This window comes from Benincasa hispida, chromosome 10 (genome assembly GCF_009727055.1).
Source record: "Benincasa hispida cultivar B227 chromosome 10, ASM972705v1, whole genome shotgun sequence".
Classification (NCBI taxonomy): Eukaryota; Viridiplantae; Streptophyta; class Magnoliopsida; order Cucurbitales; family Cucurbitaceae; genus Benincasa; species Benincasa hispida.
The window spans coordinates 20,139,533-20,163,723 of NC_052358.1; the positions used below are offsets into that span (position 1 = coordinate 20,139,533).

Below are 24,191 nucleotides of genomic sequence, written 5' to 3' on the forward strand. Positions count from 1 at the left end.
CCATAATCAATTACATATTAATCACATTAATATACAATTTTCTTTTGAACAATTCAAATCATTCCTCTTTAATATCCTTTAATGAGCTAACGAGAGGATATGGTGGACCTGCAGATCAGAAGCTCCAATGATATGAGATTAATGGGTTAAACTCATTAATCAAATTAATCATATTCGTTAACTGTGATACACTCTATTAAATATCCACAATTGCACTCCTCTCATTGTATATATATTTTTGTGTCCATTGATATAGATCAATAACAGCAAGTTAGTCCTTCACAAGTGTCCATAACACCAATTGCGTCAAATTACCATTTTACCCTTAAGTTACACCTTTGTATCCTTAAGTTTCAATGCTCCTCTAATGAACAATCTATTTATGGTCCGACCAATAAATAGAAACCCCTCTCGGGCCAATGAGAAGGTAGGACTTTTTGTTCAAATCCCAAATACACCACTTAAGAGAACACTCATCTACTTACCCGGAAGTCGAGAAGGAGTAAATTTCATCTTGTATTATTATGTTCTTATCTCCTTACTCGATCTTGTCCCCAAAATGGTAAGTTTATTAAGTCGGTAAACTGGCCACGTCCACCCATACAAAGTGAACAGAAATTCGTAGTACACTCAAGATTAAGACTAAGTTGCCTAGGTCATTCAATTGAAATAGGAACCAAACTAATTAACAGCATTACATCTAGTGGTTACTATTTCACGGTTCGATCTTATGCAAACTCATTGCATAGGATACCTCACTCGCGTGTCGCCTACATGAACGTGTTGGATCATTGTGTTTGTATCAAATACAAAGTGGGTCGTACCCATAGTGAAGATAAAATACCCAACCTTATCTCTATACTATAGACCCTTTAGGCTGTTTCTTGAACATTGATCCTTATATGTCTCCACATACAGTTCAAGACTCATAAGACAACATTGCATGTTAGTTTATTAAATTTAGGGTTATTAAGAAAAAAATAGAATACAACACAATCAATAACATTTATTAAATTAACATCAATAACTCTTTGTTGATGATGGTCAATTGATAACATTTACTATCTATGAGTCTGCATAAAACTCAACAAACTCTAACTAAAACTCAAGTTGGTTAGTTTTACATAATATCATAATCCAAAACAATGGAAATATGGTAAATAAATACAATAAACTAGGACATTCATATATTCATTATACATCTCTCCTTGCTCTAGACTATATAATGTACATGATTTGTAGACCCAAAAGAAGACTTCAAAATGACTCCATGACATGGTTTTCAAATAAATAAAGTGAGCACTAATTTAATATTTTAAGATTAAATGAAAAGGTTGAAATTGGACAAAATTGATAAGGACAAAAGAATAACCAAATTCTTAGTTTGAACTATTAGCACAATAACCATATGACCATACTTCATCACTTTGCAATATGTTAAATTAAAGTGAAAATGACAGCATCTCTAACCATAGTCCATAGGAAATAATAATAATAATAATAATAACAACAACAATATCTTTTTCTATGAAAAAATAAAATTAAATATTAGAAAAGAGTAGGTAAACCAACCATATATCCTTGCCCAATAATCAACCCAAGATTCAAGTTTATGCCTTGAAAGAGATGTGGAAGCACTGAAAGAATGGCCTTTTTCTACCCTTTGCTTTTACTTTTTTTTTTTTTTTTTTTTTTTTTTTTTTTTTTGATCTAATTCTTTTTAAAATATTATTCTTCTCTTTCTTTTTTAACCTTCTTTGGTTTAACAAGATATTGATTGAATTACAATTATAACTAACTCTAGCCTTTTAACTTCATCTCTTAATCTATCATTAATTAATTTGATGTTTTATTATTATGAGAATTCAGATGTAACCATAATCATTTTTGTTTGTCTTTTCATCATATCTTTGAACAATCATAACCAAAGATTTGTTATAAATGAATAAGGAACGAGAAAAGGTTTAATTTCTAAATATGTTAGGAGACTGAAATGTTGTTGAGTTTTGATGCAGATTTCACCAATTGGGAGATTGATTTAATAATTATGGCAATCATTAAGAAATATTGCTATCAAAGAAACTGAATAAAGTATTTAACTCATGAACTTGAATAAAATTTAAATCCTACCTCGGGAGAAAAATAGTACTCTAGTTGTATGGGAGGAAAAAAAAATGGAAATGGTTGAGACATACATTGTAAAAATAAATGGTTGATGTATCTCTCGACCCCATTTAATTATTTAAATAATTTGGTATGAGTTTGACTGAGGTTCTATACCTGTGATGTATTGTTTTTAGATAAATTATTAAGTTGGATTGAGGTGGTATTTTTTACCAACTCAATGTTTGACAACAAACTTTAAATGTTGGTAGGTTTGAATTGGTTATTTTATTAATTCACTCCAACTTTTCCTAATTCTCTCTCCATCCAATGTTTCTAATGGTTCCACCCATCAATCTCCATTGGTAACATACTTTGATGACCATCTTTGGGTGGCCAACTCCGACGACATACTCTAATGACTATCTTCAAGTGGCCAACTCTGACAACCACCTCCGATGACATTCCGACAACCACCTCCGACAACAACTCTAACGACTAACTCCAATGGACTACCTTCGCACAAACAATTTCGACGACATACCCTGTCTACCACCTTCGTGTACCCAACTTCGACAACCACTGATAAAAAATAAAACAATGGGTTTAATTGCCCACCATTTTATCACTCTCACTCTCACTCGTTCTCCAACGCGTTTTCATTACTCTCCCAACACCCTTAATTACTTTGTCGTTTCTCTCTCTCCCATGCTCTCTTCACATTTGCTCACCTTCTCTCATCTTCTCTCTTCTTTTGTGGTTGGTTCGTCTTTCTTATTTTCTCTTTTCTTTCTCTGTTTGGCTCGTATGGGTTTTATTTTCACTTTTCTTTCTCAACTCCTCCTTTCTCTTTTTTAATTTTCTTTCTATAACTATTTTTTTAGATCTAATTATTCTTCTTTTATTTCATTTTTTTTCTTAGATCTAAAAAATATTACATACGACGTCCTATTGTCATTTCACAAAACAAAAGTTCAACGATATGTTTTAAACAACCTATCCCTCTTATTGTTTTTAAATGTTACATAATTCTAATGAAATAGTGGAATCTAAAATTATGGCTCAAGTTTTTTTTTTTTTTTTTTAAAAAAAAAAAAAAAGTTTATACACTGATGCAGCATAGTAGAAAAAATAGACATCAATATTTCTAAAATCATTTCATCGATTTTAAAAAAATAAATCCATATTTCACAAATTGGTCAAAAAAGACTATCTAATAATTGATTTTATGATTTAAATTGAGAATATTTGTATGGATGCCTCAAATTGAGCCCAAAATTTTAAAAAAATATCAAAGGACCTTCTATGGATATCATAGATAAGTGAAGTTACAAATTTGTCCTCTACATTTATTTCTCTCCTGCTCTTTTCTTCTTCTCTAGCGTAACCTTCAGCTTTTTTTTTTCTTTTTTCTCCTTTTTACTTCCTCAGACGAACTCAACGAAAAATTTTTATTCTTTATTCTTGTTCTGTCGATGATGCTTGCGATTTTTCTCTGGCCAACTTCAGCAAAACCAAAGTTGTTAAAACTAAAGAAAGCGAGAGAGAGACCGAAACCGAGAAAGAACGAGACCGAGACTGAAATCGAGAAAGACCGAGACCGAGACCGAAAGAGAGCAAGATCGAGACCGAGAGAGAAGGAAAGCGAGAGACAGAAAAAGAAAGAGAGAGAGCGAGAAAGAGAAAGAGAGCGAGAGAGAGAAAGAGAGAGAGAGAAAGAGGGAGACGAGGCGAGAGCGAGATACTTTTCCATGCGCATGCGAGTATATTTTGGTAATTTCACCTGAATTTGACATCAGCAAATGGTCATTTGACATTTTTTTCAAAAATTGGGTCATTTGACATTTTCGACCCAATTTTTGGGTCCGTACAAAATCCCCTTTAGTAAGAGTTTGGTTTTTTTTAAAAAAAAAAAATTAACATTTAATTGTCATCCATTCTATCTAAAACAATGTCAATAGTTTCATTTGATGGCACTAATCCTTTCAGTTCTTTTTAATTTTTACGATAATTAATAATTGAGTTGGGTTCTTTAATGGAATAATAACTTCTATTTGAGTGTCTAAAAAATTGAATTCAAAATTTTGTATTATGTATATGAATATTCTGTAGAGAATTTGTTATGTCTTGAGAATGGAAAAGAATTGGAAGTATTTTTTTTTTTTAATCTTAGAAAAGTTAGAAAAATATGTGTAGAGTTGAAAATTAAAATCAACAATAAAAAAAAAAAAAAAGAAAAAAAAAAGAAAAGAAAGAAAGACAAAATCAATTTCATTTACAAAAACAGCACCAGATACCCCAACTTAACTCAGACAATAATTACCAACTCAATTTTGCACACCAAACACAGACAATATAACTCTCTAAATAATAATTATCATCTCAACTCTCTGGTTTTATCGTGCATCAAACAGCTCTGAATTTAAATTTTTTTAAAAAAAAAAAAAAAGATAAAAGTTTAAAATATTAAATTACAAATTTAGTTTTCGAAATTTAGTTCAGTTTTAATGGGTAAACTTTTTTTAAAAAAAAGACAATATGTCATTGATATGATAATTTTGTGATTAATAAATTATTGAAAATTAAAGTTTATGTATTTATTAGAGCATTCTAAGTCAAATTTAAAGTAGACTAAAGGTCTATTTAGAATGAATTTAAAATTGTTTAAAGAGTATTTAGTCTAAAGGTCAATTCAAATCGATTAGGTTTAAGTAACTCAAGCGGGAGTAATAGAAGGTGGAAATAATGGAAGAAAAGAGAGTTGAGTTGAAAATTGTGAAAACGGAATGAGTTTAACGTAGATTTTAGATTACATTATATTACAAACTCATTCAATTAAAGAATCCAAAATCCATCAAATTCACTGCCCTACAGTAAAACAGAAAACAGTAAAAGAAGGAGGAGAAGAAAAAGGAAAAGCAAAAATATTGATTCACATCAGCACCATCATTGCATAGATCACTTGCCACCACACCCCAACATACCCAACATAAATTCCAAAATAATCTGCCATTTTTCTTTTATTTTTCTTTTCCTAACCTCTTCCGCTATCTCCTTTTCCTTCGAATCATCCACTCGCGTCCCTCCCCTGTTCTCATATTTAATCAAATCTTTACTGTCATTTCTAATGTTCTCTCACCGCATCAAGTTCCAAAAATCCCTTTCTTTCCACTCACAATTCATATTCAGTTCTTCTTGATCCCTCTGTGTTTCTGTCTCAGAGACACCCACCTATAGAAATCCGATCAACAACCGGCCAAGTTCCGGCAAGAACTGCACAGTCAGAGGAAAGATTTTGGAGGAAGAACAGAGAGAGTCTCTGCGAATGGATGGGAGGTTCATTTGTAGCACTCTAATTCTATTCCTATTCATTCACTGTTTTAGCCCAGGTGAGAACTAAGGCCTTCTCTTCTCTAATATCTTCTTCATATCTTCTAATATGGGTATCTTCTTGTTTTTCTTGAATCAATGAACCAATCCATTCAAACCCAGATGTTTGTTTGTTTGTTTGTTTGTTTGTTTGTTACTGTGGGAGTATTTGTTTTCGTTCTAAATAAAGCTATAAAAGTAGTTCTTATTATTCTGTCTTATTCTTGGGTAGCTTCTTTTATGGGTTTACATGTTGTGGAGTTTGGAATTTTGAATGCTTTTCCATTCTTCTTTATCAAAATCAGAATCTTTCACTTTTGACTAATTGTTCAATTTCTTCAACATTTCAATGATGCATAGCCAGAAAGCAAATATATCACACACATTACAAGAAACAAAACAAAGAATCTCAATTCATCGACAAAGAGAACTAAAATTAGATTTGTTGTCTTGTGTGTACCTTTCCTTTTCCCCCAATTTGAAATCAGGTTCATCAAGAACAGATCCCACTCAAAAACAGGGGCAGCAATTCAGAAAATCTTCAAGCAATCAAAAGGACATCACGACTCCAATAACGACAGTCCCAACAGTCAACATCCCAACCATGCCCATCATAAACCCTACCAGTTCGAACCCCGACACCGTCTCCCCCGCCATGACAACCCCGAGCTTTACACCGGCAACAACCACCGCGAGCGGTGGCTCCAGCTGGTGCATTGCGAGTGTAAGTGCGTCGCAGGCGGCGCTGCAATTAGCTCTGGACTACGCCTGCGGCATGGGCGGCGCCGATTGCTCGTCGATTCAAGCCGGCGGAAACTGCTACAACCCTAATTCGGTTCGAGACCATGCTTCTTATGCGTTCAATAGCTATTATCAGAAGAATCCGCTTCCGAATAGCTGTAATTTTGGAGGCACTGCCATGATCACCAGCACCAATCCTAGTAAGTTCCCTTTCGAGCTTTTCTTCTTGCTTTCTCTAATTAGGGTTTAGGGTTTTTCTTCTGAATTCGAGAAGCAGAATCAAAATGAATTGAGTGAGTGATTGGCCATTTTGCCTAATCCTTTTATTTTAGTTTTTAATTGTTTTTTTATGCTAAACTAAATTAATGTTTTTTCCCCAATTTACACCACATTATTTTAATTTTAAAAGTAAGTTCTTTTTTACTAGCACTCAAAGAAGTGAAATGTAATTATTCTTTAATTATTATTTCATATAGTTATTATCAACTTATTTTAACATTTATCAGTATAGAGTCTAGATTAAAAAATTTCAAGGAATAGAGAATTTTAATTGAAAAAGTAACCAAACGATAAGGAATAAAGATTTGGTTTTTTAATAGAGGGATTCGAATCACAAAACTCGTAATCACTAACACGTTTATATGTCAGTTGAGTTTGCTCACTTTTAAGACTTAGTACATATTTATATTTTAAAAAAGACATCTAAAACATTTAACTAATTCCAAAACATTCACAACCAATCAATCACCTGATATAAGATTTAGGACACGACTTTTTTACCTATTTAAAATGGTTTGTCTTTTTTTCTCTTACATGTAAAGTATATTTGAATAATTGAATTTATGTAGGTCAAGCTTTCCCACTTGTTTAAAAAAAAACCTTTGTTCTTTCTTAAATTACAATATTATTCTTAATCTTTTAGAAAACTTTGAATTAGAACTTAAAATTAGATGGTATTGACACATAACATAAGTTATTGAGTTGGGACCTAAATACTTTAAGGAGAATTTTAAAGTTAATGGTATAATGTTTAGCTTTCATATTTACCTATAATACATGTAATGTTTTTCATTTTAATGCTTAGAATTAAATTGATGCAAATAATCCTTCATGCAATTTTTATTGTTTTTCACTTTTTTTTTCGATCACGTCATCCTCATTTCAGGTCTCGGTCGCTATCCAAAATTCTAAATTATTTTATTATAATAATAGTTTTGAAACATCTATAAAATGTGAAAGATAATATCATAAATTTTAAAATAATAAAGATATTGTTAAAAAAAAAAAATGACCAAATTCATATTTTTTTCTCTCTCTCTTTGACAATTGAGCCGTATATATGCATATATATGTCCTTGAATTGAAGTATTGCTTTAGGTGAGTACTAAATGTGAAAATGTTTCTTTTGTCATAAATGTTTTCTCAGGCAGTGGCACGTGCGAGTACCCATCAACAAGGTGAACCCCTGCAACCAATTAATATAAGGTTTAAATATACTTTGGTCATATATTTTTTATTTTATACTTTCAAAATATTCATTTTAATCCAAATATTTTTTAACTTTATTTATTTTTATTCATATATTTCTAAAATATAAATATATTTTTTTTTATCACTATATATTTTCAAAAAGTAACTATACTAGTCCCGTTTTCCTATTTCTAAGAGACAAAAATTGTCACTTCTTAAAAGTACATAGAATAAAATGAACTAAAGTTGAAAATATAATGATCAAAATGAACATTTTAAAAGTAGAGACTAAAATCATAAATAGAGAATCAAAGTAGCATTTAAACTGTCGTAAAAAAATATAGGTTTAAATATTATTTTGGTCCATAAACTTTGAATATTATTATATTTTGGTCTCTAAACTTTAAAAACTGTTTGTTTTAGTTCCTGAACTTTGAATATTGTTTTTTCCTTTTGTCCCTAAACTTTTAAAAATATTATCTTTGTCCTTGAACTTTTAAAAAAATGCTTATTTTGGTCCATGATATATTAAGATTTTGTTAACATTTTAACAAAATAACAATGTGACATGTATTTTTGGGTGACTAAGTTATCAAAGAAGTTAGTTACGTAAAGAAAAAAAATCTAGAGCTCCAATTTTGAATAAGATGGCAAAGTTGAAGAATTTAAAAGATATTTTTAGTTCAAAATTTTGGTCTTTTAGTATTTTAGTGTATTGGTTGTTGGCATTTTACTTCACCTTCATCTTACTTGATACGTTTAGAGTTTGTCATAAAAATACAAGCTTCTCCATATTTATGAAGAGTTAACAAAATTTTAATAATATAGAATAAAATAAATATTTTAAAAAATTTAGAGACTAAAACAAACGTTTTAAAAAATTTAGGATCCAGATAAAATTGATGAAATAAAATTATATTTGTTGAGATGTTGCATTGATTTGCAGTACAAGTTCATCGGTCTTGAACACGACAAATTCAAGCGGCTCCACCGTGTTCGGTGCTGTTCCTTCCGGCCCCTCCACCTCCTCCGCCGCCGCACTCGAATTTCCTTCTTCCCAATATTATTCCTCCTCCTTCCTCTTCTTTACAAATCTCTTTCTTCTTATAATTGCTTTTTAGAAACTTCTAGAACTCTCCACCATTTTTGTACATTGTTTTTCTTACACAAAAATAACTCCACACATTTATAGTCTTCCATACCACAAAACAAACGAACACTTTTTGTATCTATAGTTAGTGGACTTGAGACACTTGACTACTCTTTTTCTTTCCAATGTTTATGGAACATGGAATTATATGGTGCTTCAATGGGATGTTTTTGGTTGTAAAGATATTAAATGGTGTGCAATATTCATCTTCCTTTTTTTTTTACTAATCATTCTTTATTCTTTATCCTTTTTCTCCGACTATGATTTACGGCCACATTTACTAATCCGTATTTCAATTCACTGTAATTGTAATAGGTTTACATTTATATATAAATCGTAATGGACCTGAATTTCGAAAGAAATTAGTAAACCAATATTGCCAACTTAAAAAAGCAATGTCACCTTATATTTTTGTTGATCAACTTACGTGAATTTAATATACTGGTCATTTCTTAAAATTCAAAATTAAAATATCTTTTATTTAAATTTTAAGGACTAAAATTGTCATTTTAAATTGTAATGACTAATGAGAAGGATAATGATTTATAAAGTTTGAAAAGATGAGGGAGAAATTTTTAATTCTGCTACACCTTAGAGGAAAACAAATTCAATTCATAATTCGGCCGACATAATGCATTACAGATAGGAGTGCAACAAAAATCGAAAACTAAAAAATCAAACTAATCTATAGGTTTAGTTTGGTTTTCTTTTTAAAATAACATTGTATATATCTTTAGTTTGTAATTTGGAGAAAACAAAAAATTGTTGGTTTCGATCAGTTAAAAATAAACTCTAATATTAGGTATGTTTTAGTATTTAAATTATCATATAATGCATGTATATTTATTGTTTAGATAAAAAAATAATTATTATGGTGTATGTTTATCATTTAGAAAAATGTCGAGAAAAAAAAAAAACAAAAATGTCTAATTTCAATCTATTAAAAAAATCAATTTTAATTTGAAAATAGCAAAAATGATATGTTCAAAACAAAAAGGGGAAATAAAAATAAAAAATTGTTAGGAAAAAAGTTTTTTTTTTTTTTTTTTTAAAAAAAGAACTAAATTGATAATAACTCAAACCAAATAAAAACTAATCTATTAATTTAGATCCCTTTCTTAAAAAATCGATTAGTTTGGTTTGATTATTTATTAGTCCAAAATCGATAAAATCGAATCCGCTCTTTTAAGAGTAGACCATCTCTCGGAGCTCAGGAATGGGCCTTAATGGGCTTTTAAAGCATCCATCAAAGTCCAAAAGAAAAGCAAGATTTTGGCCCAAATCTGTGTGGACATGGACATGGTCATATGCGCCCAGTCTGTCTCACTCCCATCAAGTGTTAGGCCCTACGAAAATATTACTTTCCAGCTTTTAATTTAATGTCAGTAAATAAAAAAAAAAAAAAAATAGTACAACAATTACATGCGGAGAATTGAACATTCGATCTCTTGTTACAGGTGGAGGATTGAACATTCGATCTTTTGGATTTGATTGACTATTGAACTAAGCTCATTTTAAAAAAATATTAAATAGATTAATACCTATTAATCACATAAATACAAATTCAAAAATCTATTTGATGCATAATTAAATTTAAAAACATAGTTGACACTTTTTATACTTAAAGAAGACACAAAATTGAACGTTAATATTTAATGCTCGTTTGATACCTATTTGATTTTTTGTTTTTGCTTTTAAAAATTAAGTCTATAGACGCTGCTTCTACTTCCATTTTTTTTCATCTGTTATTTACTTTTTATCCATGATTTAAAAAACAAAGCAAAATTTTTAAAACTAAGAAAAGTAAGTTCCGTTTGGTAACCATTTCATCATTTATTTTTTGTTTTTTGAAATCAAGTCTATTTCTTTCTTATTTCTTATAATGATTTGCATTTTTGTTTAGTATAATGGTTGAATTCTTTACCAAATTCAAAAAATAAAAACAACTTTTTGAAAGCAACTTTTTTTAGTTTTAAAAAATTGGCTTCATTTATTGAACGGTTGGTAAAATTAGATAACAAATGAAAAAAATTGAAGGTGAAAATAGTGTCTATAGGTTTAATTTTTAAAAATGAAAATAAAAATAAAATTGTTACCAGAGGAAGCCATGGTCTTTAAAAAAATTTCATCTTTTTTTAGTTTGACTAATAATTAAACCATTATACTTAAAATATGCAAATAACATAAAACAAAATAGAAAAAATATGCGTACTTTTTAAAAACCAAAAATAAAAATAAAAATTATTATCAAACGATGTCTTAATGAACTTCTTTGAAAGTTTATAGACGAAATAGATATAATAGGTTCAAATTGATAGACAAAATAGATATAATCTCAAATTCCATTCTTAATTTAACATATAACTAAAATTTCCTAACTACAAGTACAAGTATATGCAGAGGAACGTGATGGAAATTAAACTAAAAAAAGATATTCAATGTGGGTTGTCTATTCTTGTCTCGTAATAGTTGGATGTATATTTGAATCTATGTGCTCTTTAATAACAACTAGATATTTGTTTTTTAAAAAAATAAAAAAATAAAAAAATAATAAAATAATAACTATACATAAATTTGAAGTATTTTTGTAGGGTTTTTTTTTTTTTTTTTTTCATCTAAAGTTTAAAAACACCTTTGGTTTTTTTTAATTTTTGTAAATTTAATTCTAAATCAGTATTATCCGTCTACAAGTATAATAAGTTTCATTAAATCATATCAATATTTTTCACGATAAAAACTAAATTGTTACAAATTATAAAGTCACGAGACTAAATCATTGCTTATCAAAGTTTAATGGCTAAAAATCTATCTGATAGATAATCTAAAAGTGAAAATTTACAAATATGAGATTAAATAAAAATAAAGTTGTATTTTATATTTTTATATGTGCATTTGGTAGCAAAATTCATAAATTTGAATTATAATTTAAACAATTGCAAACTAATTGTAATTATCCACTAAATATTAGTTGATAATAAACTAATTATAAATTTATTTATGAACATGATTTATATTTTTAAAAAAGCTTATAAATTTTTTATTTTGTAGTATCATGTAATTTATAAGATAAATTGAAATTGTTCTCCTTATAATTTGGAAGAAGTTAGAATTTAGATCTTAGGGTTAATTAAAATTTACTCTATAGTTTGATAAAAGCTTCATAAGTAGCCCCTATTGTAGGGACTATTTAAAAAGATTTAACAAATCACAGAGACTATATTTGAAATTATATCAAACTATATAAACTAAAATCTAAATGTTAAAACCATATGGACTAACTTCTAACTCAATTCAAACCATAAGGACTGAAATTTAAAATTTAACCTAATTTATAATACAATACATAATAAATATATTGATTTTTTAAGAATTGAATTGAGTTTATAACATAACATATATTATATTTCTAGATATCTTAAACTTAATTTAATATAGTTTTGCATTTTAAATTTCAAAATTAAAATTCTAGATATAATGAAGACATCAAAATGTTGTTTTCAATATACTGTTTGGATCATAAAATTCGAAAAACAGTTTTATAAAATAAAATTCAAGTTGTCTGCCAAACACATATTCATTAAAGTCAACGAATCTGAAAATATAAAAAAGAAGCTAGATTCAACTAAAATATAAAGACGAAGTTGTTATTTTCATATGAATTTATAAATTAAAAATATTTTTTCAATCTACGTTTTATTATATAAAATTGTCAATCACATTATAACGACTTAAATGATATTTAGAAACCTGGAAGGACCAGATTTAAGATGAGATGAGCTGGAGAGTTGGGGTTTTGTCCATTAGGTAGAACCGAACCGACACATCCTCGTGTGGGCCCTTCCTATTCCACGTCCACAGCTTCACATTCAGAAAATCCCGTCCACGTGGGCACGTGGACCTACAGTGGCCACACACAAGCAAAGCCAAAGAGGAAGCCAAGTATATTCCTTCATCACCCCTTTTATCTTTTTCGCCACCACAGGTAGGGGAAGGGCAAATTCGTCAATGCGTCCTCCTCTCTCCGTTTTTGGCTCTGCCTTCATATCAATTCTTTATTCTAATAAATACCTTTGATTTTATTTATTTATTATTTTTTAATTCCTTCATTCTAATTCATTGGATGTTGGTGGTTGAATTGAGTTAGGACTTAGACTAAATTCAATTGTTCAATTTGTTAATTTCTTCAACTTGAATGACTTTTATTAAAAAATGAACTCAATCCAATTCAACTATGAAACATATGGATTCGGTTGGTTCAGATTAACCGTGTTCTTTATTTAAATTCATGTTTTAAAAATAAGTAAGATGTTATATAAAAAAAATTATTTTAATTATTTTCATATATTGAATTAAGATTTAAACATAATTTCAAGTTATATGATTTTTTCTTTCCAAAGTACTAAAAGACTATTTTTAGGAGTCATTAGAGAGTAAATTATCCCAAAAAAAAAACTTAAATAAATTTATGTATATATTAAAGTTAACAATTGGTTTCGGGTTGGTTTAAGCTATTTTAGTTAATACATAAACCAACTCAATCCACAAAATTTTTATTTATTTGAACTCCACACAACTAAGTTAATAACTCAATCCAAAACGTATAAATTGGATCGATTTATCCAGATCATCCAATTTGTCGAACACCTTTACTAATTTCTAATCAACAAACTTTCCCAATATATTCTTTCTCGGGTTTAAAGTATTTGGACTTTTGATTCTTGTTTGCTGTATAAACTTTTATAGTTTTATCAAGAGTTACTTTTAACATTTATATCTTAATCTCACAAACTTCGTTTACAATAAAAACAAATTATAATAACAAAGCACATCTCATAGTTTGAAATCAAAGTACTAACTAAATACAATCATAAAAGTTAAACGATGAGAACAAGAGAAAATCATCTAAACTTATCCTTAAGGTCAGATAACCTCAAGAAACAAAACTAAAAATAACAAGTCCCAAAGGAAAGAGTCAACATGAATCTCTTTAATAGAAGCTCCAAGCTATAAAGAACAATATGAAAACATATCGGACCAAATAACCTGAAAAATTACTCGAAGGAGTGGCAAAGAAACATTACGTACATAAAATGTTACATTCCTATAAAAAATGATAGAGAATAATATACTAAGCTACTCTCTAAATCTTTTGTCACAGATGATTTCAGACGTTAAATTTAAAATTTTGGTCAACCTCTGTATCCTATCGAGAGAGTAACCACCCATCAGAACACGTCTAAAAAACACAATTATCAAGGATATCATAAGGCTATCAACGAATATGATCATGTGTCTGCCTCTTTCTTAAGAAAATAATGGAGTATCTTTAAAAAAAAAGTCTAGGGTTTTAGAGTTCATATCAATTAAGTATTCAATCTTAACTTCCCTAATTTCATTAAAGAAAATTTCCAATTAGTATATTCTAATTAATTACCATCCTATTAAAATTTCCAACTGATTCCAAATATGGTTTTCTAGAGGGAAAAAAAACGGTCATTTAGGTTGGATAAATGGGCCAATTATGGTAAATGATATTTAATTAATCGAGTAACAATAATGAAAGGAAAGTTTAATTACCATAAAATAATTGATAATCATGAAATTCCTTATTCACTATCATATTCCTTTGATTCACACTAAAAACTTATCTTCATAAATATTTATGAAACTCACATTAATGTTAGTGGTCCCACTCTATTTTTAAAAGCGCGTTGACGTGACACATAATAAGTAGAGGTTAGATGAAAAATTGCTCATACTAATGTAGTATAAAAAATCTTACCTATTCCTTATTCACTAGGAGATATAATACTATATTCCTTTAATTCACACTAAAAACTTGTCTTCATAAATATTTATGAACCTCACATTAATGTCAGTAGTCCATCATATTTTTAAAAGCGCGTTGACATGACACATAATAAGTAGAGATTAGATGAAAAATTGCCCATACTACTGTAGTATAAGAAATCTTACTTATTCCTTAGCTTCTCTTTTGTATTTTTGGTTAAATGGTAAATTTAATTCCTATAATTTGAAAAAAAAAATTAATTTTTAAAATTTGATAAAATCTAATAAATAATCTCCATAATTTGATGAATTCATCCTAAATAATTCCTATAATAAATACTGTTCATGATGGATTTATTGAACCATGAAGACTGAATTCTAGTTATAAGTCATAGAAAGAATTCTAAATTCCTTCCAATTATAAGATCCAATTTCTTCAAAATAAAAGGGACTAAAGCTTCAATAATTCATAATTGGTGGTCCCACTTCAACTGTTGTTTTTATTAATTTACTTTTCTTTTTTCTTGAGATGATTAGTTTACTTTTTAATGAGGAAAAATTTAAGATGGTTCACTATTATTATTATAATTTTAATGTTGTTTATTGGTCAAATCCAATGGTTGTCATTTTCTAGGCCTATGGTCTGTGCATATAATGATTGCTGAGTGGAATATCCACAATAAGGCCAAAAAGTATCAATATATTGTTATTATATGTTTTAATTATATATATTATTTTTACTTATATTATGATTATATTTGTTCATTCATATATTTTATAATACCAAGTGTTACTTCTCTATGCTTTTTGTTATGTTCCCATTGGAAAATCTTCCACTCACCATTGTTGTCTTCTGCCTTCCCTTTATACAACAAAGCCATTTGAAAATAAAAAAAGCTTTTAGGGCTGTTTGGTTTATTTTCATGGCTGTTAATTTATAATTCATTACTATAATTTTTAGAATGGTATACAATAAGTCTCAAGTTTTTTTAATTTTATATTTAATAAATCTAAAAGAATAATATTTATATTGATTGAAGATGAGAAATTTTGAGAATTTATATTTTCTTTGTCAACATATCAATTGTTGGTGAATAACAAAAAAAAAAATATATGTTTTTGTATTTTCGTAAGAAATCACAGTTTAGATGTCTATTAAACACGAAATTTAAACTTTTAAGCTATTTATGATAACAATTTACTGAGAATTTAAGTGTTTTAGATTATGAAAGATGAAAAATATGATTAAAAAAATTGTGTGAGAAAACAAGAAAAAATTTCAAAAACAAAAAACAAAATCGTTACCAAGTGATGTCTTACAAATTTATGTTTCAATGTCAAAAACCCTATTAAATCCATGTTTTGAAAACACATTCTCAATATATATTTTATTATAAATCTTGTCAAATAAATCATTTCATGATTAATAAAACAATTTTAGTCAAAGTGAGTTTAACTAAATGGTAATTGACGTGATCTTGTTCTCTAAAAGTTGAAGGTTTGATTCCTCATTACACAATTATTATACCAATTTTAAGAGATTTAATTTCCGAAATAATGTATATTTTGCCTAAAAGAAAAATGTATATTTTGTCCTTTTATGTTCAATGATATTAAATAGTTTTCAATACAAGTACCAACTTAAAATGGATGAGTAGATATCTCGCAATATGTATGTTAGGCATGTTTACTGTTTTTTTGTACTTTGTTTGGTAATAACTTTTTATTTATTTTTTTTAGGTCTTTTTAAAAGTAAGTTACATATATTAAAAAAATGCTGTTTAACATTTTGGAGAAGAAAAGCACTATCTAGTGACCAATAATGAAATATTTGAATTCCAAACATATCAAAAGATGCAAGGAAAAGAGAGGCAACACCAAGCATGGGTTATTAAATATACATGCCTCTAAAGTAGTTGAAAATACTGTTTATAATATAATTGACAATGGCATCATGGGTTTGATTATTATTATTGAAGCATATGTTTATATGATGGAATTCTTTTATTAGTGAAGTAAAAGTTTGTGCTCGTGTAAAACTTGATTGTTCTTTTTTTTTTCAAATCAAATATCATTAACCAACTTAATTTTGTTGTCGAATCTTTCAGAGATAGAGAGATTCGAATCATGGATCTCATGGTCAATAACACATATTGGAGGCCATTTGAAATATGGTTGCTTTTAGCAACATAGGACGGATTAATAACATATGAATGCAACATTTTCAACGAACGTTACAATGTTTGAGTAATTTTATATATAATAGATGAAATTAGAGATATGAGAATTGGAGTAATTCTTTATGTTTTGTATCGGTTTTAAAATCGACAATAAAACTACATATCGATTGACTACTTGTAAAAATTCAAATAGTCACACTTTCATATTGTTTTATTAAGATGGTGTCATTTATTTAAAAATATATATATATATTTTTGTCACGAAAATTTATATTTTTAAATTAATTTTATTCATACTTTTCAATAAATTTAACTTTGAGTTCTTTTTAATTATTTTAGAAAAGCATTGAGATAATGTTGTTAAAATGAAAAATGGGAATTGATGAGAAATTAAAGGGTATATATATTTTCCTTTTTTTTTTTTTTTTTTTTTTATGAAAATAGTTATTAGAAAGGAAATAGAAGGAAAAATCATTGGAGATCTTAGGATTCAAATTTAGACATGTGTTTACCAGTAAACACACACAACCAAACTTCAACTTTTATTATCATTATTGGAATCTTTAATTTGGATCTGAATTGATTATTAGAGTTTAGGAGTTAAAGTTATGATATGTTGGGATTTATGTCCCAAGTCTTATAGAAATTGTAGTTGTAATTATATTGTACAAATAATTTATTTATCTAATAAAATAAATATGTATTTTATTTATCATTTAGTTGTATTTATCCACAAAAATCAATAAACTAATATTTATGGTTATTTTCTGAAACTTAAACATGTATGTATAGACATATAGATAGATTGTGTTTAAATGATAACTTAAATGGTCTTTAGTAAATGAATGGGGTTGGGTACCTTATCTTGGCGATACTATGAATACACGGTTTGTTTTGTAGTTGTTACAATTGTTGTAAAATGCTACAAATAATATGATCCTGATCATTTTTGTGTATATATGTGAGCAGGAGTGTTTTATACAAAGAGTTTGTATAAGACCGGATCACAAAATGTATAGTCTCTCTTGTTGATAAATGAGACTTGCACATAGGTGACGAATTTCATCTGCTTATGAAGGCGGTCATTTGATTTATATAGGTGAGAGTGACTAATTTTGCCGACTCAATATGCCTACCATTTTGAAGATTTGTCTAATTAAGGAGCTGAGAACACAACTACATGAGAATAAATTCAATCCTCCTCTATAGTTAGAGATTGTAGATAAATTGCTCTCTTACGAGCTGATTTAGAGACTTGAACAATGTAGCGTCACACCCACTATTGGCCTGAGAGAGGTTTGGTTATAGTTGGATTATGACTTATTGTTTATTAGAGAAACCAGTGGTACTTAAAGAGTTAAATGTTACAAGGGCAAAGCGGTAATTTTGGCCCAACTATACTTATCAGCAATTTGTGAAGGATCAATGTACCGTTGATTGATTATATCCAATGGATACATAAATATATATGTAATGCGAATAGTGTAACTCTTAGTCAGAGTGATTAACAATTAAGGGAAATTGATTAATTTAATAAAACAATTTGATTAATTAATTGAACACCATTAGCTTCAAACTATAAGTCCATAAGGTCTCATCGTTAGCTCGAATAAAATGAGAATAAAATTAATTCAGATTAATTTGAATTGTTTAAATCAATAAATATAATTATTTATATAAAATTAAATGAGATATAATTTAAGAGGAAAAAAAAAAAACAGTCTCAATATGAATTTGATTCATATTAAATATTTATGTGTATATATACACATGCATAACATTAAATTAAAGTGTATATAGAATTAAATAAAAATTAGTTTTATTTAATTATATTGTTTAATTACATAATCGTTTTATTTTTTTCAATAAATTCCCTAGTTATTACTCGAAGGATGAAAAGAAATGTTTTTTCATCTTTCACTTGCACTATTATAAATATTCCAAAATGTGTTGGGTTTGTAAGGTGTTGGAAATATTGAAGTTGTTGAAAATTTTGGAAAAATATTTTATTCTCTCAAAACAAAATCATTCACTCTCCAAATTATTCAAAAAAGCCCACAAACTCTCTACGATTTTCTACCCGAGAATATCGAAGTCTCTAGGTGGTGGTGTCTGTTGTTCTTAACACTTGCCGCTGTGTTTTTTATTGTTCGTGCTCGAAGTTTTTGGAGAGGAATACATGAAGAGACTAGTCTTCAAGGGTACATTTTTCGAATATTTTCTTCTTCTTAACATGTATGTGTGTGTATGCATGCATGCATGTATGTATGTATGCTTAATTGATCATGTGTATTTTTTTTCCATTACATATATTATTTGCGCGCTATGTAAAATTAAAATTAGGCAATCTTTTCCGCAATGGGTACTCGTGTATCCTTACATAATATTACGTAGATTATAATGGTACATATTTCAAGTGCATACTACTTTAGTCTATGTTATAGTAATCTGTATTTGGGTGCAAACTATTTTGATTATTAGTAGATGATGGTAACACTCTAATAAAAATAATAAGAGAGGATGTGTAAAAAATAATAAATACGGTAACAAATGGTAAACATGAAAAACAATATTTGAAATAATAATATTGCAGTTAATTGTATATTATAATAGTTAAAAATATCAACTATTATAATTGGAGCATCAAATATTCAGTGGGCTATAATAAGCTAAATAACTCACACTACTCACTTGAATTTAGGGCTTAAACACCCCTATATTTCTTGAAATAAAAAGCTATGTATTTTCAAAAAATAAAAAATGGCCTTTTAAATATAAAGAATATTTAAAAATATTTATCCTTTATATCAAAAAGTTTCATATTTTTTGAATTTTTTAACATTTTAAAAATGTTTTTAAATTTGAAGAAATATAAAACTCAATTGGATATCAAGTAAGCTTGTTTTTAAAAAACAAAAAGTTGAAAACCAAAAATAAAAAACCAAAAACCAATCGTTTTTTAAAACTGTGCTGGTTCTCATAATTTATTATCTGTGTTTTCATATTTTCTATATAAATATTTTAATTTTTTATCTAATTTTCCAAAAACAAAAACAAAATTGAAAATTATTCTTTATAATTTTAGAATTTTGGCTTTCATGTTGAAACACTTCTAAACATATAAACCATAATCAATAGATGAAAGTGATGTTTATAGATTTATTTATTATTATTAAAAAAAAACCCAAATAGTTATTAGACAAGACCTTTTAAAAAAAAAACCTTGATTTTTAGTTTTAACAATTGAGATTATTTTCATCTTACTTAAGTGAAAGATTTGTAGTTTCAGCCGATTCCAAATTTTGAAAACAATTACAATTTTTTGTTTTTTGCTCTCTCTTTTTTTCAATAGTTTTTCAAAAAATTGGTTTGAGGTTTGAAATTAATATTTATGTAAACGGTAAATAACAACATAAAGAGAATTATAGACAAAGTGATGCTTATAATTAATCTTAACTTTGAAAAGTTAAAGTCCCATTTGGTAACAATTTCACTTTTATTTTATTTTAAATTAAGCCTATTTTCTTAATCATTTTTACCATGTTTTGCATGTTTCTTAAGTATAATTGTTGAATTCTTAGCTAAATTCTAAAAACAAAAACAAGTTTTTTAAAAACTATTTTTCAAAATTTGCCTGATTTTTTTTAAAAAATAATTAGTAAAAAAAACAAATAACAAATAAATAAATTTGGATGTAGAAATAGTGTCTATATATTTAATTATTTTTTTTAAAAAAGAAACAAAAACTAAAAAATCAAATTGTTACCAAATAATATATAATTTATTATCAAATCGGACCTTAAAATTTTAACCGATAGAAATATTATGAGTTTGAGGTTTAAAATAATATACCATTTTTAAGTTCCCCAATATAAATGGATTGTTTTTTTTTAAAAAGTAAAATATTATATACAAAAAGAGTTTATAATAGGCATTTTTTTCCCTCAATAAAAATAATGTTAACTTGCCATTTGAACATAGGCATAGCTATCAATTAGTCATATTCCTAAATAGATCATTCCTCACACAATTTTCAGAATAAATCGATAGCTCTCCAAATAATTGCGAAATCTTAATTTAATTTATTTTAGTATGTGGGTTGGATGGATTGATTAAAAATTGTTATTAAGTAGAGTAAAATGGCTATTTAATGGTAAGGAAATACAAGTTTATTGAAAAACAATTGAATTTTGACAACCTATTAGAAACGCCGTCAATTACAAATATGTATTTGTTAGAAAAGTGGTTGTCCCACATCTGACAGATTCAAGGAAGTGATAAACTCTAAGTACTATCAAAGAAGCCTATGATTTCAATTTTCCATTGTCCCAGTTAGAAACATTTTACATTCATGTGTGTTAATTTTAGTTAATTTCTATTATTGTATTTTCTAGTTTGGAAGTGAAAAAGTTATAAGTGGTACAGAAGTTTTGAGTGAGTGTTTTTTAATTGGAATCGTGAAAAATAATTATACTACGTGGTTGTAACATTTTTTATATAGTGGATTTCTTTTTTCGTGGATTGTGTTTTTAGTTCGTAGTAACGATAGGTCTTTCCTCCACAAAATGTATCTTATAAAATTGATTGAATTTTTGGAACCACTATATATGGGTCTTTATGAAATTTCACAAATATTTAATCTTCCAACCCCTGCACATCGTATAGTTAATCAGTTGAAATATTCCTCTTGAAAATAAATATGACTTGACAATTTCATAGAATTTTTGAGATGACATTAAACTCCACCTAACAGGACTTCTGATTTGATTCAATAGAGATCTCATAGTCATGGCTATGAAATATTAATTAATAAATGAAATAAAAAACATCTATTAACCTACCATACAAAATAGATAAATAAATATACAAAATAAAAACTTCCTAAATAAATATTCAAAATGCCAATTACAAAACTCCCACCAAGACATTATTATAAATAACTCCAACTATTTAAACTTTATTCTCAAAACCCTTGTTAGTTTTTTTTTATTTTTTTATTTTTAAAATTAATTATCCATAGGGACAATTATTAATGTAAATTAACGGAAGAAAAAAAAAAAGAGAGAGAGTTAAACAATACTAAACCTGTCGGCAATTAGCTTTAAAACTGCAAAAGTATCTCACCAATAAACTAACTACTAATATTAATTAAATGTTAATTAAAGAGCGTTGATATTGTAAGGTTAATTAATTAGTAAGCCCATTAACACGTTGGATGAAACGTCAACGTTTAGAATTAGGTGTTGCAGCTAGCTGGTTTCTATCTACGGATGCTTCTTCTTCAACATCTTTGTCAATAATAATAATAAAAAAAATATATTATTTGACAAAATATACATAATATATATATTCACTTTTACTTATTAATTATTATAATAATAATAATAATTATTTCCTTTTTGCTACCGACAATGCGGGAATAAATTTAAAATGATTAAATTTGTTTCGTTTGGATTATATTACATTTTTCTGACAGTTGCAGACTTCATACTTTAGTATTTTTTTCTTCTTCTTTTTTTTTCAGGGTTGAGATTTAATAGATGTTATATTATTGGGTATTTTTACACGTAACAGAAATATATTAATGGCCTCCTGCCTTTATTGCCTCTAAAGTCTAAACATATGCTTCACGTGTCCAGTTTACTTAAACGTACCCTTTTGGAAGCCCCCCCACCCTCTTTTTTTTCGAGATATATATTAATTTTTTCTTAAATTGAATTTTTTAATGATTGTCATTGAGAATCGAGGATTGAATAGTTGGAATTGAAGATTTTTTTTAATCAATAATATGTGAAGTGGAGGATAGAAACTCTGATTTTGAAGTACACCATACATACTTAATGTCAAATGAATTATGTTCATTTTAATGTGGATTTCTAGAATTAGTTCAACCGAATTATAATATTGTATTATTAATTTTACTTATTCTTCTTCTTTTTTTGTCTTAAAATGAAATAATGAAAAATGTTTAGTGTATGTGTACGTTGGTTATATCAATCTCATGTGTAGTCTGTGTTCGTCCATCAATCCAACTATAATTTTTTAAAAGATATTTGTTGTGTGATAAGAGTGGACAGTGACAAATAAATGCAGTCTAATATATATATATATTATTCTTAGCTCACGTTTACCAATTTGTTACGAGAATTCATGTATTTGTAATGAATTCTATTGATAGACTAATCACAATGACCAGAATCGCAAATGTAATTATATTAATTTTGTATTGCATTTTACTTAAAAGTTATGTAACTGCCATATTTATCGTCACTATTATCGTTTTGACCCTTAAATGTAACAGTACGATAATGACAACAGTAAATATGATAGATTCACAATTCTCATGTTTTGTAATAGTACAATAATGGTAACGCTGACGATATCGACTAGTAAATCTCACATATTTTTTAAATTTAATTGAATTGATCATCTCCCACGCTTAAATTGAATTGCATTTTTTGATTATAAATTTGGAAGTGTGCTCCACATTTTATTTCGTCATCAACACAAGTAAACAAATCAAATGACTTCTTGAAATTTATTACATTTTTCACAAATAAATGTGACTTTATTTTAAAATAATTGATAATTATTCTCTTACATTTGTGGATAATTCTTTTAATTTAATTAATTGCAAGACGTTATTGTTATTGGCATTGTTGATGAAATTAATTAGAGAATATGAAGAAATAATATATAGTTTTTTGTTGGTTAACAAAATATTTTGCTAGGAGTTGGGAGTAGAGAAAGTGTATGACAGCTGAACGTTCAAAGTGGGCCCAGAATGAAGGACTGAGCAACGACTATTATTTAGAAATAGAACACGTGTCACAATGACGTGGCAATAACGCGGGCCCACTTCCCCAACCCCATCTGCACCTAAATCTGGGAACATCCACAGGTACCTCAATGGAATCGCACTATAGAATCTCCCTTCTCACTCAAAAATTAAAAAGAAAAATAAATAATAAAAAGAAAAGAAAAGAAAAGAAAACACCCATTCTTCCCAAATAACCCCACTTTCTCCTCATATTACTATCATGCCCTCCCATTTCCTTTTCCCCTTTCAACATGCATGGTGCGTGCCTTTCGTAATATTGAAATTAACGGGAACAAAATAATAATAATAATAAAAGATTACTTACAAAATACTCTATTTTTAAATATATTTATAATACATAACATTTCAAAATTATCATTAAAAATGTGTGATACATTTAGAAAAAAAAATCGAGAACTAAAATGGTGTGATAATAATATGAAACATAAAGGTTTAAGTGTAGTTTTAATTTTTTTTAAAAAAAATTTTCTGAAAAAAGTGTAATTTTTTAAAATTAAATTTAGTCCTTACAAAATTAATTATTTTTTTTCGAAATTGAAAAATTTAA

The 24,191-nt window shown here is 27.6% G+C and overlaps 1 protein-coding gene across 2 annotated transcripts; it reads left to right on the forward strand.

Moving 5' to 3' along the window:
* The first annotated feature begins 4,827 nt into the window (after positions 1 to 4,827).
* LOC120087895 (PLASMODESMATA CALLOSE-BINDING PROTEIN 3-like) lies at positions 4,828 to 9,016 on the forward strand. 2 transcript variants are annotated; one of them, XM_039044904.1, is made up of 4 exons: positions 4,828 to 5,492; positions 5,961 to 6,413; positions 7,640 to 7,670; positions 8,630 to 9,016. In XM_039044904.1, exons 1-4 carry the CDS (start codon positions 5,429 to 5,431, stop codon positions 8,802 to 8,804), a joined length of 723 nt encoding a protein of 240 aa, XP_038900832.1. In that variant the 5' UTR covers positions 4,828 to 5,428; the 3' UTR covers positions 8,805 to 9,016. The 2 variants fall into 2 exon arrangements, with proteins under 2 accessions (XP_038900832.1, XP_038900831.1); XM_039044903.1 differs by lacking the exon at positions 4,828 to 5,492 and having other exon boundaries at positions 5,543 to 6,413.
* Positions 9,017 to 24,191: the final 15,175 nt, after the last annotated feature.

Coding starts and splice junctions, on each gene's coding strand:
- LOC120087895 (XM_039044903.1), top strand. CDS start 5,822: ATGATGCATAGCCAGAAAGCAAATATATCACACACATTACAAGAAACA. Junction 6,414..7,639: donor GATCACCAGCACCAATCCTA/GTAAGTTCCCTT, acceptor ATGTTTTCTCAG/GCAGTGGCACGTGCGAGTAC. Junction 7,671..8,629: donor TGCGAGTACCCATCAACAAG/GTGAACCCCTGC, acceptor ATTGATTTGCAG/TACAAGTTCATCGGTCTTGA.